We start from the raw sequence: 15,940 nt of genomic DNA, 5'->3' as shown, positions 1-15,940 counted from the left end.
GAGTTCATACTCTCCCCTCCTTTTTGGCATGTGCTCTTTTAAGCATTCATATAGATTACTTTGAACTGGAACTGAACTGGAAACCATCAGTTGATATTAACAGGCATTTTCTTTGAATTTGTCCCAGCTGGTGGAATCTTTAAACATGGAAGGTCTCACTAAGAGATGAGAATGGTTTTATTCTGGCCTTTTTATTCCTCAAAATTGTTTATTCAAACCCAGCAACTTTATCCAAAAACAAAGCAAACTTTTCTGGTTGTCCAGGAGGAAAAGGTTTCAAAGTTGACAAGTCCATTGACTGCAGTGTTTCCACAAGTGTGCTGTAAAAACAAATGAAACAAACAAACAAAAAAAAGTTCATTCCAAAGGAGATTTCCCTCCCTGCCCCTCATTTTCTTTCTTTCATACTACTTCAACACTGAAACATGTTCTTTCAAACTACTATAAAACTAAAAATAAGGACTTAAGCTGAAATGAAAAAAGACTGCATAATTTAGTGAGCCCCAGCCATAACTTGCAGAACACACGTCAACATAAGGCACAGCTTTCATGGGCCACTCAGCTCTGACTTTTTAGTCTTCCATGGCTGCAATGATGGTAGACTGAATAAAGCCTGAGAATCTCCCAGTATGGTTTATGGTGAATTCATCCCATGTGAATACATGGCATTAGTCCTCCACTCAACACTGCCAGAGATAACAGCTGAATCAATCTGTAAGCTTTCAATTATCAGACTGCAAATAAGTCTCAAATGCTAAGCACTGTTCAAAACTGAAATAAAAATGCCTTTCTGTTCCCAAGTTACAGACCTTCAGTTATAGCTCTTCTGAAACGTGCAAAATCCTATTTGCAGGGCAAAAGAATGAGATGCAGAATAAATAACAGGAATTGCATTTCCTCTGCTTTCAGTTAAAAGGCTATTTGTTGTTTATAGAGTGCAACGGATCGTAAACAATCATAAATAAAGAGAAAACAGCCAGATATGGTCAAAACCAAGATAGCAAATGAAACTAATAGAAGCCAGGATGAATACAAACAAAAGAAGCTGCACTTTTTTTTTTTTTTTTCCTTAAGTGAAGATAGCAAGTCAGTGAAATTCCCTGTCAAATGATGTGATGTGGTGGATGGACAAAATTTGGTTAAAAGGACAACTTGCTAAGTACATGGAAGACAGGCGTATTTGAAGTTACTAACCCTACAGCACCTGGCTTAGGTCATTCCTGAATCAAACTACTCAAGTGTTAGTGGGAAAATAATAGAAGGAAATGCTTTTCATTCTTGTCCTATACATGGCCACTGCAGACAGGATACTGAGCTTCATGGACTTCTGATCCATATCAGTAAAGGCCATTCTTATGTTATTTTTTTTCCTAAATACTCCAGATATTTTCATTTTTCTTATGCAGTCAACTTCAGAGCACTTCAGAAGAGAAGTCTACATGACAATACAATTAAATTGAGTACTAAGTCTGTAGGGAGCAGGTTACTCCTTGTAGCTTGTGGTTTTCAACTGTTGGTTGTAATAGTTGCAGGATTGAAAAAAGTATTAAACAGGAAAGAAAGGACAGATAAAATGAGTTAACAAAATCACATAATTGTAAGGGTTAAAAGGGACCTCTGGACATCATGAAGTCCAACCCCTCTGCTAAAGCAGGTTCCCTACAATAGGTTACACAAAAAGGCAACTTGGCAGGTCCTGAAAATTTCCACCACCTCTCTGGGCAGTCTGTTCCAGTGCTCCATCATTCTTACAATAGAGTTCTTTCTCATGTTTTTATGGAACTTCCTGTGTTCCAGTTTCTGTGTTGCTCCTTGTTCTATTGTTGCTCACCACCAAATAGAGTCTGCTCCCCATCAACTTGACTCCCACACTTCAGATATTTATAAACAGTGTTAAGATCCCCTCTCAGCCTTCTCTTCTCCAGACTGAACAACCCCAAGTCTCTCAGCCTTTCCTCATACAGGAGATGCTCCAGGCCCCTCATCATCTTTGTGGTCCTCTGCTAGACTCTTTTTTGAACAGGGGGGCTCAGAACTGGACACAGTTCTATATGTGGCCTCACCAGGGCAGAGTAAAAGGGGTAGAATCACCTCCACTGACCTGCTGGACATACGCTTCATGATCTGACCCCAGGATACTGTTGGCCTTGGTCACAAGGGCACACTGCTGGCTCACAGCCAACCTCTTATCAACCAGGATCCCCAGGTCCTTCTCCCCAGATCACTTTGCCAGCAGGTCACCCCTAACCTGTACAGGACTCTGTCTATGGAAAATCCACCCTACAAATAAATGAAAGACAAGCACCCCTGAGATCTGCGCCCAGTGAGGAAGCTTACTGAGGTACATGGTTAGTGTGATTTTGTTACAGAGAAAGATGTAAGTTTTCTTGCTACATTCTCAATACTGTAATAACAGTTATGCCCCTGAGCACTACATTGGGTTGGACAGCCACAGCAGCTCCATACCTGCAGTTACAATAGAGGACGTGTCCATCTTTGTGGAGCTGACGTGCCAGCTCCAGCTGATGATTGTCCATCAGCTTCTCATTTATCACCACAAGCAGCGGCTTTCCTTCCTCTAGAGTCTCCAAACAGCTACCTGCACCTGCAGGAGAAGCAGAAAGCAATCAGCGTTTGTAGCTGATTGAAACATCGCCCTACTCGCTCCTGAAGCATCAGAGACTCCTGAACGTGAACATTTTATCCCCACAACTTTCCGCCGCGGACACGAGCATCCAATGCCAGCTCAGCCCGGTGTCTCACAGCGCGGGCCACCACCAACCTCCCCGCCCGCCCCCAGGAGCACACCTCGGCTACCCGCCGGGTCCCACCTGCGTGGCTTATGACCAGGTCGGCGCTCCGCAGGTCCTCAGCCAGCGACTCCTTGAAGCGGAACACTTCCCGCACGAAGGCCGGGCCGTGCTGAGGGGCGGGCTGCAGCGCGCCCCGCCCGATCTGCAGCACCAGCAGTCGGCAGCCGCGGCTCCGCAGCACCTGCGGCGGAGGAACGGAAGCAGGGGATAGGCCGCGGCCCAGGACTGCCAGCGCCTCCCGATCCCTGCGGAACGACTCCCACCTCCCGCCCTCCGCGCGGCTTCGCGCTTCTCCCCACAGCCGCCCCGCGCAGGCGCGCGGCTGAGGCACGGCCGTGAGGGGCGGGCTGGGACCCTGCTTCTCCTCCGCCTGCCGTTCCGCCTCCTCACCTCCTCGGCCGCAGGGGAGGAAACGGCCGCGATCAGCTCGTCGAAACTGGTAGTGCCCACGGTGACGAAGACGGACTTCATGGCCGGCAACTGCACGCTCCGCCGGCGGTCGAGCTGAGCCTCGGCTGCGGGCAGACGGGCGCCAGAGGGCGCTCCAGGCCCGTCCCGGCGCTTCCCAAAATGGCGGCCGGCTGAGAGGCGGCTCCCGCTTTCCAGCTCCGCCCGCTGCGCTCCGCTCGGTCCCGCGCGGGGGAAGTGGCAGTGCAGGTGCGGATTTTCACAGAGGAAAAAAAAGTGCATTGAAAAAGGGATTCCGCTCTATGAACTTTTCTCTTCACGTGTTATTTTATTACTTGGGGTCCGCTGTAACCAGCTGGTGGGACCGCTCACAACCTGCCGCTCCCACATCACAACTGCCCGTTCTTTAATGGCTGTAACTGACCCGGGCCAGGAGGGGATCCCCGGGTTTATCCCATCCCTCCTGTGACACTGACTTGCTTCGAGAATTGCTGCCTTTGTAGATGCTACTGCCCCTTCTCCGGGAGTTCAACTCTCAGAATTGAATTTGCTGAGAGCACTAACACAGATGCTGCTGCACACTGGTGTAAGCGAGGTCTGGAGCCTCACAGCAGGGACTTCAGTGACAGGATGGATGCTTTCCCAGCTGGAGAGCTGAAGCACCATGGGGAGTCTTGGGTGTCAGACACTGGAAAGCTAACACAGTGAAATGCTCTCAGGGAAACAGTCTCTGAGCTTGTTGTTAGTGAAGAAAACATGAGCTATCTAAGTAAGGTAGACTAAGACATACACAGAAAATAGGAAACTAAGGAATCACCAGCTCATGTCAGTGGGCTTTTGCTGAACTGGTCTCCTCAGCATAAAGATTTTTAATAATTTTGGCTATGTACTGTGCCCAGACCCTCCCCTCTTAAAAAAAAAAAAAATCATAGATACTGTCATAGACAGAGGAGATAAAAATGCATAACACATTCTGATTGCAGCTCAGGAGAAAACAAAGGGAAATCAGGACTAGGAGTTCTAATCTCCCGACTTCTTTTTCTCACTTTGCCACTGACCAGTGGTAGCACCTTGAGGAGGTGTTCATCTTTATGCATCTGCAAGGTTGCATTTAGCAGCTTATCTCCCTGATTAGATTGATGCTCATAGAATTAAGTCATTTTAAAAAACATCAAATTCTTATATTTAATTTATTTTCCCTCTTATTTCCCATTAAAAATGGCCTTTTGAAATATGTATGATTGGTATCTGAATACAGGTAGGTTTCCTTACTCCCTATTGCCTTTTCTCTAAGTGCACCTGTTTCTGTTGATGTTTCAGGCTTCTTAATTTGATGATTCATGCCTTCTTAAGACAACTGATGAAAAGTGCTCCCTTGAACAAGTGCATGTCAGCTCCCTCTGGGCTGTGATTCCGGGAGCCAGGGATAGGAAATCAGGAAGGAGCTGAGAAGGGAGATGGAAGCCTTTTCTGGAAAACATACCATTCATTGCTAAGCTGCTTTAAATCAGTTGTGAAGATGAAGTCAGTGGTAGATTCATTACCTCAGGTACATTTTCCCTTTTGATGAAATCCTGTTGTGGAGAGAGAAAATGCTTATTTTCCACACAAATGAAGGAAAACAACAAAACATACAACAAAACAAACAAAATGTGTTAAAACATAACTCCTGTTATCCTCTTGCATAAAGGGAACCGGCAGCTTTCTTAAGTGTAACACAGCATATAGTCCTATGAAGAGAAAGCTACTAAAGTTAGATATCTAAATCTATTTATTCCCTGAATTAAGTTTAATATATGCAGTCACAGCTGTATGCATTGCTGAGCATTCCAAGAAGGATGTAGAGAAGATCAAGCCAATCCTGAGGATACCTCTGATTGCCATGTTAATGGCTCATTTACAATGCTCATTAGCCCCCTGTTGTTTCCATTTAGCATAATAAGCTACATTAAAATTTACTTTTTGATTAAAGCAAATGGTATTAATGGTAGACACAGGAAAAGGGTACTTTATCTTGAAAAACACATTGTTAACCAAAACAATATCAGTCCTGAGTGCTCAGAGCCTTAGTGGCAGCCACCAGCCTCATGCTGCTCTTTATGCTCTCTCCCAGGCAAAGGAAGTCAGATGCTAAGCAGAAATGCAACACAAGCTAGGCAAAAACCTCACCGACAGGGTGCAGCCCAGGTGCTCCAGAGAAAGGTAACCAGAGCAGCTACAACAAGTCCAGTCAGCAGTTTAGTAGCCATTGGTGAAAATAAGGTAACAAGATATCTCCAAGGTTAAACTGGGAAACCTAAACAGCAACTCAAAAACAAAACTAAGAGGGAAACCATCTCACTTCTCTCTTAACTTAGAGCCACAGCTTTAAGCAAAGCTTCTCCTACCTATTGTATGTCCTCCTACACATCACCACAACCATCAGAGGTTGTGGGATAAAGGTTCCAGGTGAGGCTGGTCAAGTCAGTCAAAACATATTAGTGTCATTTAGGGGCCTGGCAGTGATTAATAGGAAGTAAGAGTCTAGAATGATAGAAAGAACACTAAATTTGCAAGTGCATCAGGAATGAGTGCCAACACATCTATAAACCCTTCTGAGAAAAGATAAGGGTTACTGAAATTTTTTTCAATAAGGATAAAATTTAAATATTTTGAAATGCTTTCTTTTCTACTGCATTATTTGATATTTGGTTAGGTTTCTGTAGTTTAGCAAGTTACTTCTTGTTTGTAATTAACATACTGTATAATCAATGGATATTAAGATATTATAATCACAAAATAAACAAAAGAGTTAGGCGAAGTAGACTATGATAACAAAAGAGAATAAATGGAAGGCTTACCCTTATGCTAGGCTCACTGACAAAACACCAGCAAAGCAGATCTCCAGAAGAGATCCTTCCCCACTGGTAGCCAGCTCTTCAATAGGTCTAGGAGGGGTGCAGCCAGGCTCCACCCCTTCTGGCAGCACAGTGAATTGCCTTCACCTGTGCTCCTGTGGCTGGCTCATGGCTCACCTCAGGTGATCAATCAGAGGTTCAGGCCGTGACTCAGCAGTTCCCATACACATACTATAACTCAGCAGTTGCAGATTTTTGCTCTGCACAAGTGATATGTAAATCCATCGTGGTGAGGTACATCCATGCATTCATTCTGCAGTTACAACAAGTTTAGACTGGTTGTCACTGTTCCTCTGCTATGATCTTGATTTCAGCTATTCAGTATTAACTTAAAGTTCCTATGAACTAAGGCACTCCCCAGAAATTATTCCATATATGAGCAGCAAGTTGTTTATACTTTTCTTATTTGTTCCTTCAAATTTCAATATGCATATAAGGTAAAATAAAGATGCTTTTAATGGTTAGTCTTTCTGATGCTTAAGTGAGAAATTGGAGTGAAGGCTGCCCAGTATGACCATAAGTTAAATTCCACTTTCTTAACAATGCTTTGGGAGACTCACAGCTTAAATGAAATACTGAAAGTTTAGGAAGATACTATTTTATACTGTTTTAACTAACAATAAACACAAGCAGGTCAAGGGAAAAACAAACAACAATCACTACCTCTTCTTCAGAATTTTGGAAGAATTCTTATTGTTAAAGTAGTGCTTTTCATCTTCTAAGAGGTAGAAGACCTGATTGCACAAGAGCATAACACTTGAAGGACATTTAACTACACTCAGCAGGTTCCTAAAACAGATCTAATGTTACTAGTCAAATAGTAGCAGTCTTTCAGCTTATTCAAAAATATCAGAGTAAGCACCTGTGCAGTTGAAGGAGCAGCACAGTTAGGATTATACTTTACAGGCATTATAGTTGGAAAGATTATCACAGTTAAAAACAAAAACAAACAAACAAAAAAAAAAAACAGCCAAAGAAGAAATGTTCACCTATATCCTAGGCTTACAGTAGAAAACTCCAAAAAGGAGGAATCTCTGGAAAGAAGCCCTTCTCTAGGGCCAGTCAGCCCTTAAATGGAGTCTAGGAGGGGTGGAGCCAGGCTGAATTGCCTTCACCTGTGCTCCCATGGCTGAGTCCTTGCCTCAGGTGATCAATCAGTGATTCAGGCTGTGACTCTACAGTTCACATACAGCACCTATTAACAGAGAATCTTGAACACGTAATCATTTTTTTTAGACCTCGTGGAAAACATTTGTAGGGGAAACTATTAGGCTGTGGCCTGAACTGACGATTGGACACCCAGTATAGGGGTGTGGCTGGCCCAGGAAGTACAGGTGCAAACAATTAACCTGTGCTTCCCACCTGAGTGGAGGCAGTGGAATGGGTCCACCCCCAACCAGACTCATTTAAGAGTTAGCCTCTGAGAGGAGATTATCTAGCTGGAAGTCACTTTGTTAGGAGCGTTCTGTGGCTAGAGATCCTTGCTGCTACTGGGATAAGTCAACTTTTTTCTCTATGTGTCTATTCATCTTCCTAACAATGTATTGCCTGATGTTATGAAAATGTTCTGTTGGAAGCAGTTTCACTGTTTCATAGGGGTAGCTGATGTTATGTGTGATTTTACTTGAAAAAAGGATTAAAAGTACAGCTATGAAGATATTGTGTATTTAGGATCACGTTTCATTATGTTTTGTGTCTAGTTCATTTGTGGTTGCTGTTACTGTAAGAGTACTGAATTTTTTCTCTATAGGATTCTATTTTGTTCACTTGCATTGTAAGAGATCACGTTTCACTATGTTTTGTGTCTAGTTCATTTGTGGTTGCTGTTATTGTAAGAGTACTGAATTTTTCCTCTATAGGATTCTATTTTGTTCATTTGTTTTCTGGAATGAGGATTATTCAGAAATCTCTGAAAAATTTCTGAAGTGCAGAGCATATCTGTGTGATTTCAGAGGGCTGGAGCCTACAGTAGGAGGTTGAAGGAGGTGGGCTTTTTCCACCTGGAGAATAGAAGGCTCTGGTCTACCTTAGTGTGGCCTTCTACTACTTAAAGGGGGCTTGTCAACAGGAGGAAGATTGACTTCTAGCATGAACAGGTAGCAATAGGATAGGGGAATGGTATTAAACTGAAGGAGGAGAAGTTTAGATTAGATATTAAGAGAAAATTCTTTACTCAGAGTGGTGAGGTACTAGGAGAGGCTGTCCAGAGAAGCAGTGGATGCTCTGTCTGTGCAGGTGTTCAAGGCCAGGCTGGCTGGGGTTGGTCAGCCTGATCTAGTGAGTGGCAACCCTGCCTACAGCAGGAGGTTGGGACTAAATTGGCTTTAAGGTCCATTCCATCTTATTCTAGCTTGATGTTTTCAATGTGTTACTGAAAAGTAACACACTGCAGTTTATGCTTACTACATTGTGCTGTTTAGGGACTAGAAGGGTATAAAAAACCTCACAAATAATGTTACAGTGATATAAACTTGCTTTGGAGTTTTCACTGAGTAATGGCGGATACATTCTGCTTGCACATTGAATTAGGCTCATTAAGGCAGACTTAAACTAAAATGGGTAAGAAAGGGGGAAATATTCATTGAGGGACTTAGTCCCATCCTTGTTTGTAGTGTAGGCCAATAAGCAGGCTGAGTGCTTATGTATGATTCATTTATCTGTAAGAACTACAGATCAGTCACAGATTGATTTATTTGGAGCTGGTCCCTACAGTTCTAAGGCAGGTAAAGGTCAGGTAATCCAGACATGGTGTTATGCTATGTTGAGGGAATGAGATGTTTATTCAAAAGTATGGGGTTAAGCTGACACAATGTAATCAAGACCCAAAAGAAAAGTTAGAAGAGGGATGAAATAGATGATATTTTCCTGTGAGAGCTTGTGTCCATCTGTGCTTTATGTGGCATAATTTATATTCTAGTATAATCTTCCCATGACAACATCTGGGCAAGAGGCTAAAGATGGACTGAGTGCAAGCTGGTTTTTGTTAGGTGCAAGATTATGTATGCTGCTTTCTTTCTCCTTAGCCTTTCTTTGAAATGTTCCTGGTTTTCTTTTGATGGTTTAATTTTGAACACTGTCTTTTTGTATTCAGTTCAGCTTGCCATAGTTTGCCCTGAAAGCTCCATAATTATATAATTCAAGCATAAGAAAATGCATGAGAATAAACTACTTAGTTCACATCTTGCTTTTTGAAAACTACATACTGCCTTCAGTTTGCTCTTGGAGTCTAAGGACTACTCACAACTGCTATAATTAAACTTAGCCAGGAGAAAAGTAAAGAAACCTGTAAGCCTGCAATGTCTGATTTTGTTTGAAGGAAAGGGAATTTTTAATGACTAGTTAAAACCACAATCCTGTCTTTCCTTTACTTTGCATTTCTTGTGCAGTACGTTTCTCCTTTTGGCTTGTGATGCAGTGCTGCAGTGGATCACATGAGGTAGTACATTGTTTCATTTATTTTTGCACCTTTGTTAATCTGCAAGGTAAGTAAAGGTGAACTGGTGTTTCTTGTTGACTTCATATACATTTAAATTGAAAAAATGTTCACTTTTCCTCTCTCCTCAAGCTGTGATGTGGTTCCTGTGAGGGACATTTCTGTTGCAGCAGGAAACCGTCAAAATTTTGTAGAGTATACTTGAGGGAATTATTCCTTCATATTAACGTGATTCAGAGATGCCTGGTCTGGGAAAATGACAGGAACATTTGTCAAGCAGAGTTAAACTGTATTCTTTGAAATATTTCATCACAACACTTCCATACACTTGAATTGTCACTTTATGGGCTTGTTATTTTACAGTGAGGTTTTTAGGCCTGGAGATGCACAAAAGCTTTGACTGAATGTTGACAGTGAAGGGAGTGTTAAATAACCTCTTCCTCAGGGCTGACTAAGAGAGGGCAGATACTAAATATCCCACTTCTGTGGTGGGAGAATGTGGTTTAGCTAGAGTGAGCATTGTATCAGTCCGTGATCTGACTGCTCTCTCGGGTTCTTTTTTAAAAATATTTGGTGGCACCCCCTAAAAGTTCCAGATTTTGGAGCTGTGATCATGATTTTTAAGGCTGTATGCTTTCAGAGAGGAAGTTGAGGGGAAAATTACTCAAGTGAATCTTAAGGTCCTTAAGACTAAGGAATAAATAATACATCTTGTATATCTGTAACTATGTATCTTTTTATTGCTTCTGCTTACTTTGTATTTAAACAGTGTCATGATTTTTTGAATCCTGACTTCTGGAAGCTCTGGGCTTACTATTCCTGTGCTAGTGGTGGTCAAGTCCTACTGGACTTTGCTCCACATGTAAAGCAGATCATCTTTACAATCAGATATGGTGTGTACTGTATGAATCCTTGTTGCTATAGGAAGTGTGGCTCAACTGAGCTGATACTTGATGCCTCTGATAGGCTTCTGTCATGGACAAAGTACTTCTATTATAGAACCTGAATACGGGCTTAATATGAAACAAAATTTCTCAAAGTTTGTCATTTCCAATGAAAGTTGGGAGGTTGTAAAATAAATAATTTGAAGAATATTTTCAATACAGGCTGGTGTACAGGCATAGGAGGCAGTCTGAGCTCTACAGCAAGGTGTTATCCTGACTAGATATTGTGATGTCTCTTGGCAGCGGGTCTCTTCAGTTCCCCAGAGAACATCTACTGGTGACAGTGTAGCGCTACTCCTTGGTGTCTGTGGAAAACATGAGCTGCTATTCCTGCCTACTGGCTACCAGTGAGCACCTCCACAGCAAAACACTGTGTGAATGCCTTGCTATTTTATATCTCTGCATAATCCCTCTGACAACCAAATCTATTAAAATTCATTTTCATCCAGGTGAATCCAACTCCCTGAAATCAATTGAGCATTGTTCTTTGAAAGCATCTTGTGCTTGTAATCAAATCCTGAGGTGGCTTTGCATGCATTCTACAAGCACCAATATACACTCTGTTTCAGTTTTTCTTTTTGATGTTCACTTTTAAGGGAATTAGAAGATTGCACTCAAGTAAATGTCTTTGTATCTTTAGTAAGGATCTCTGTGTGAATGGAGTCCCTCCCTTTTCCCATCCAATCCCTACTGTACAAGTACATAACATCTGTATGCACTACACATCATAAGAATTAATGAGAAGTCCTGTCTAAGTTTTGCCTTCTGTGTGCTGATTTTCTGATGGCTCTCAGCAGCAGTACTTTTTGAAGGCTCTTTGGAATTCTTCAGGGATTCTGAAGTCACTCTACTGAAAAAGTAGCTTTGGGGGGATATAGACAGGCTGAATATTCCATACAGTATTCTAATCCTGCATGAGTAGGAAACTGAAAAGCACGGGAGCTGTGCAAACGTGATCAGTGGCATTCATACCACTAGAGGGCTGCCTGCAAATGCTGCACTGATCAAGAGGCATCAAGCATGTAGGCTCTTTTTGTGTTTAGCCATTGTGTTGTGTGAGTATTTTTACATTTGCAATTACTTTTCTTCCTTCTCAAATTGGCTGTCAAAACCAAAGTGAAAAACTGAAAACATGATCTGCACTTCCAAGCCTACCCATGGAGATGGCCACCACCGTTCTGCAAGGGGCCTCAAATACCAAAATACGTTATGCACAGAATCTGCTTATCTTGAAAGCAATTATTGTTCAAAATGGACTGTCTGCATCCTCCCCAAGCCTTTGCACCAGAGGCAGGGGTGCTAAAAGCAGCAAAAGAGTTGATTCATTTATTTTTTTGCATTAATAAGATGGTAAATTATTATTTACATCTCAGTTTTATTGGCACTGGGGACCAAAGTGGCCACTAGATACTTGCTGAAACTGTTGCGTTCAACTTGGAGATTCTTAAAGTCCTGTTGAACCATCTTTTGTTTGTATGTTTATGTAACAATCATGCTGAGGAGTACTGATGAAGAAAAACTTTTGTTAAGCGCACTTTATTTGTGACCTTTTTTATACCACTGGAAATGCTACAAATATTCAATGCAGAGACAAAGAAAGATTTATATTATGCAGAAAATTTCACACAGATGTTAATATGCTTTTTTTTAATGTGCTAAAGGTGTATGTAGAGAGAGGTGTAACAGATTTCTGTTAACACTGAAGGCTGGTCAACTTTTGAGTGTGCATCCCAGTGCACTGTACAAATACATACTCTTATTTAGGTATCAAAATATGGTAGAATCTTCCTCCAGGATTTCTTGCATTCCAAGATACTATTGATCAGTTTAAAATAAAACTGTTTTGATAGAACGCACTCAGATATTGGACCAGATTAGTCCTAGGTGTGATTGTATGGACTTGGATCTAAAACAGATCTCAGTGTTGTATTTGGGAGAGTTACTATTGCTCTATGCGCTAATGTCACAGCAAGACAGTTTTGGATTATTTTGCCCTTAAAGGAAGTGTTACTGAACTCATTGTAATCCCATTTTCTCCACCATATTGCATGCTTTTGCATGACCACATGTACTTCCATCTACAGTAACGCGGTCTTCATTTCTTTCATGAAAATAAGAGAGATTCAGATACAGTGGTTGTTCATTTATGTAAGGCTTTGTATACCAGTGTTTCCTGTTAGTGACATTACAGAGTGCTGTTCTTGTTACTGCTCATATTAAAACAGTGATCCATTGTTAAAGAAATTAGTCCAAATGAAGGGCCTTAACTTTGATTTATCTGACTTTTAAGCCTATCACAGGCTGTGCTGGCAGCTGAGAGCAGACTGAGGTCTTTAATCAATCCAAAAGAAGAGGTAGAACATACCTGGCAGAAGTACAAGTAGGTCTCTGCTGGCCCAGGAGATGGAACTGTAAGGCTGAGGAAATTCTTCATACTTCACAGCATGGCCCACTTTTGGTAACAGCACTGAGCTTTCAGTGAAGATGTGGCCTATTAGAAACTTGACTGAGGGGGCTTGCGGGCTGCTGGGCAACCATTACACAGAAGTGCAGTGGGTTCCTATCAGTGTGTTGAACTTGACCCAGTGCCTTCACCATGAAGCAAAATTATTTTTCTTTATGAAATTGATATCATTGTCTGGCAGCACTTACTGTTAATACAATGACACTTCTGGCATAATTAGTAAAAATAAGTTAATTTTTCTGAATATAATGAGTTTTGTTGTTGAAATGATTCATGTTTAAGATCAAAAGGAAATGTTTTCTGAACTACAGTGTCCCATTTCTCTCCAGGGTCTTAGATTTCTGTCATGATAGGCAAAATCATTCCCTTTGGGTTCTCTGCACCTGGAGATTTATTTTTTACTTTCTAAGGCAGAGAGTTGGTGAGGATTCAAGTGAAATTTCATGAGTTTGAGTCTGGATGTATTACACAATGTATTGCTGGGATATTATGCAAGTCACTTAATGTTTTGTTTGTGAACAGTCTAACCCAAGGTGCTAATTAGCTAGAATAATTGCATATATACAGAACGCTGTTTTCTTCCATAAAAATAAATCTGTGAGGTGAATTTAACTGCGAGCTTAATTGTGTGCAACCTTGGTTTTTGAAAACAGCAGATTAATAGCAAATATTTTTGAGTGGTGTTTTCAGTTTTAACCAAGTATTTGTAACTTTTTAATTGTTAACATCACTAGTTCTAGTTACTGATTTGTTAGATGAAATAAACTGTTTAAATATTGTTGTTTTCCACAGAGTCTGACCTCACTATCTGTTTCTAGTGGTCAGTACCTTATGATAGTGATCAACTGTTTACTGCGTAGTCTGGAACAATGTCTTTTGTGTGTTTTGCTTTGACATATGTGTATTTTTTGTGCCATGTTGAGTGTTCTTTTTCTGACTTGAGCTCAAAGGTGTCTGAGCAAGGAACACAGGGTTGCTGGAATCTATTGCTTATGAAACTAAGCAATACAAATGCAAGTTATTTTAAATTGGGGGCATTCTATTTTTTACATCAGACTTCTTGGATGAGTCGAGTCTTGAAGATATTTGTGGGTACCAAGTAATAAATATATATCAGCTTTAAATTGAGCACTGCTGCAGAAGTGGCTGCAATAGGAGGAATCGGCATGATCTCTCTAGAGTGATGTAACAAAAATGAACACCAATTACAGTGTATTCTGTCCACTAGGACTTGGCCCATCGTTTTGTCTAATTATGGTATGAATTCTACAATGGAAAAAACCCTTCTTCTGTAAAGAACTATTCCCTAGAAATACAAAAAATCTTAAAGAACTCCATCCATTTCTCAATAGATAAAGAACCAGAGAGAACCTGTGCCAGCCTCTTACCAGAATGGAAGGGGAAAAAATAAACAACAAAATAACAACAACAAAAAAAAAAGCAACAGAAAAAGATAAAGGATTACCCTGTGAGACAAGGAGGGAATATGAAGTAGTAGAAACTCCTCTCAACCTTTATCTAGGCTTTATTTAATATAAGAGCTGACTGTTCTATGCCTAAGGAGCTTTACTGTCAAGTGAAAGTTGATAGATCTATTGACATTTACTTGATGAATAATTGTTGGGTAATAATAGAGGGATGTGATAAGAAAATGGCCAAAACAATCTTCTGCTATACTCCTAATAAGTTCAGAGACATCCCAAACTAACTTGGGTAACCCAGACTGCTCAGGAATGCTTTGCATACTGTAAATTTGTTACCAGACATGTTATTACAAGAAATGGGTTGCTTGAGATAGAAAAAGGGTAACCTCTGACTCCTCATTCCCAGACCTATTTTTCAGACTAAATTCCAGCACAGATTTGGTTGGGCTTCTGCAAATGTGAGGTGGTTCATTAAGCTCTACTGAGGGTTGTTCAAAAGAAAACTGAACAGCAAAAAAAATGTTAGCAGATGAGAGAAGAGCTGTAAAGCTTCTTCAGCACAATAGAGGGTGGTTACAAATAAGAATGATGAAGAATAGACTACAGTCACTCAGGAATGAGGTAACCACATGTATGCATGTCACGAGGCATCTGTTTATTCTGAGTTTTTAAACCTGCAGTATTTAATAAAAAGGCAGTGTTTACCAATGAATTTGCCTAAAATGTCTTTCCCAGCTGCCTGGTGAAATTGAGTCCAAACTCTTAGTTTCATTCAACAGAAGGGTTTCACATATTTCATAATGATGATCTTTCAAGCTACCCCACAAGAAAGAGTAAGCAGCCATCCCAGGAGGAGGACTGCATGTTGCTTTTATTTGCAGATCAGTCTGGGGAAGTGAAAGACCAGTAGAGCTGGAATTAATCACCTCAGAGACAGGTAACAGCTCTCACTGCTTCCTGGCCATGGAGACGCTTGTTTGCCATGTTTGTCTTTCCCAAGAGAGTAATCAATCCTGTAGATGTCTTCATCTTTGAGTCTGATACTACATGGCCCTTCTGCCTGCTCTAAAATTCTGAGCTGAATCATGAGTAGGAGAATGCTAAAGCCACATACCTATGAATGCATCTAACAATAACAGACCTTCCTTTGCTTTGCTGGCCTGTTGTATGGATTACTGTTGTGTTGTAACTCTGTGTGTGCCTACATAAAATGGATTCTGATGTAAAGCTTTAGTTGTATCTGCTGTGTGTCTTGCTCTGTCAGCTGCTTTTGAGGTGTAAGCTAGTACTCAGGCTTCCTCAGCAGAAGGAAGAAAAGAGGCAAAGTTGCTAAACTGACCAGTGTTCATAGAGTTCCTGCCTTTAATAGGCATGAGTGCCATCAACTTCAGAGTTGTCTGTGAGCACTGTCTGAATGAACAACTTGCTCATGAATATGGAAGGCAGCTGTTCACGGGAAGGCCTTCAAGAGGACATCTGGTCCATCCCACTACCTCAAAGCATAATAAATTCTTCCTAACCTCTTTGTTATTGTCTAGCATGGGCACAGCAAGCACT

At 41.2% G+C, this 15,940-nt stretch overlaps 1 protein-coding gene across 1 annotated transcript; it reads right to left on the bottom strand.

The window, feature by feature from the left end:
- Positions 1 to 208: 208 nt before the first annotated feature.
- Positions 209 to 3,284, bottom strand: LOC306951311 (UDP-N-acetylglucosamine transferase subunit ALG13-like; the record flags this gene model as incomplete). Its single annotated transcript, XM_079541792.1, has 4 exons — positions 209 to 320; positions 2,467 to 2,605; positions 2,832 to 2,994; positions 3,204 to 3,284. 4 exons carry the CDS (start codon positions 3,282 to 3,284, stop codon positions 209 to 211), a joined length of 495 nt encoding a protein of 164 aa, XP_079397918.1.
- Positions 3,285 to 15,940: the final 12,656 nt, after the last annotated feature.

This window comes from Tetrao urogallus (genome assembly GCF_951394365.1).
Source record: "Tetrao urogallus genome assembly, chromosome: 13".
NCBI lineage: Eukaryota > Metazoa > Chordata > Aves > Galliformes > Phasianidae > Tetrao > Tetrao urogallus.
This window is presented reverse-complemented; position numbering and strand designations above follow the sequence as displayed.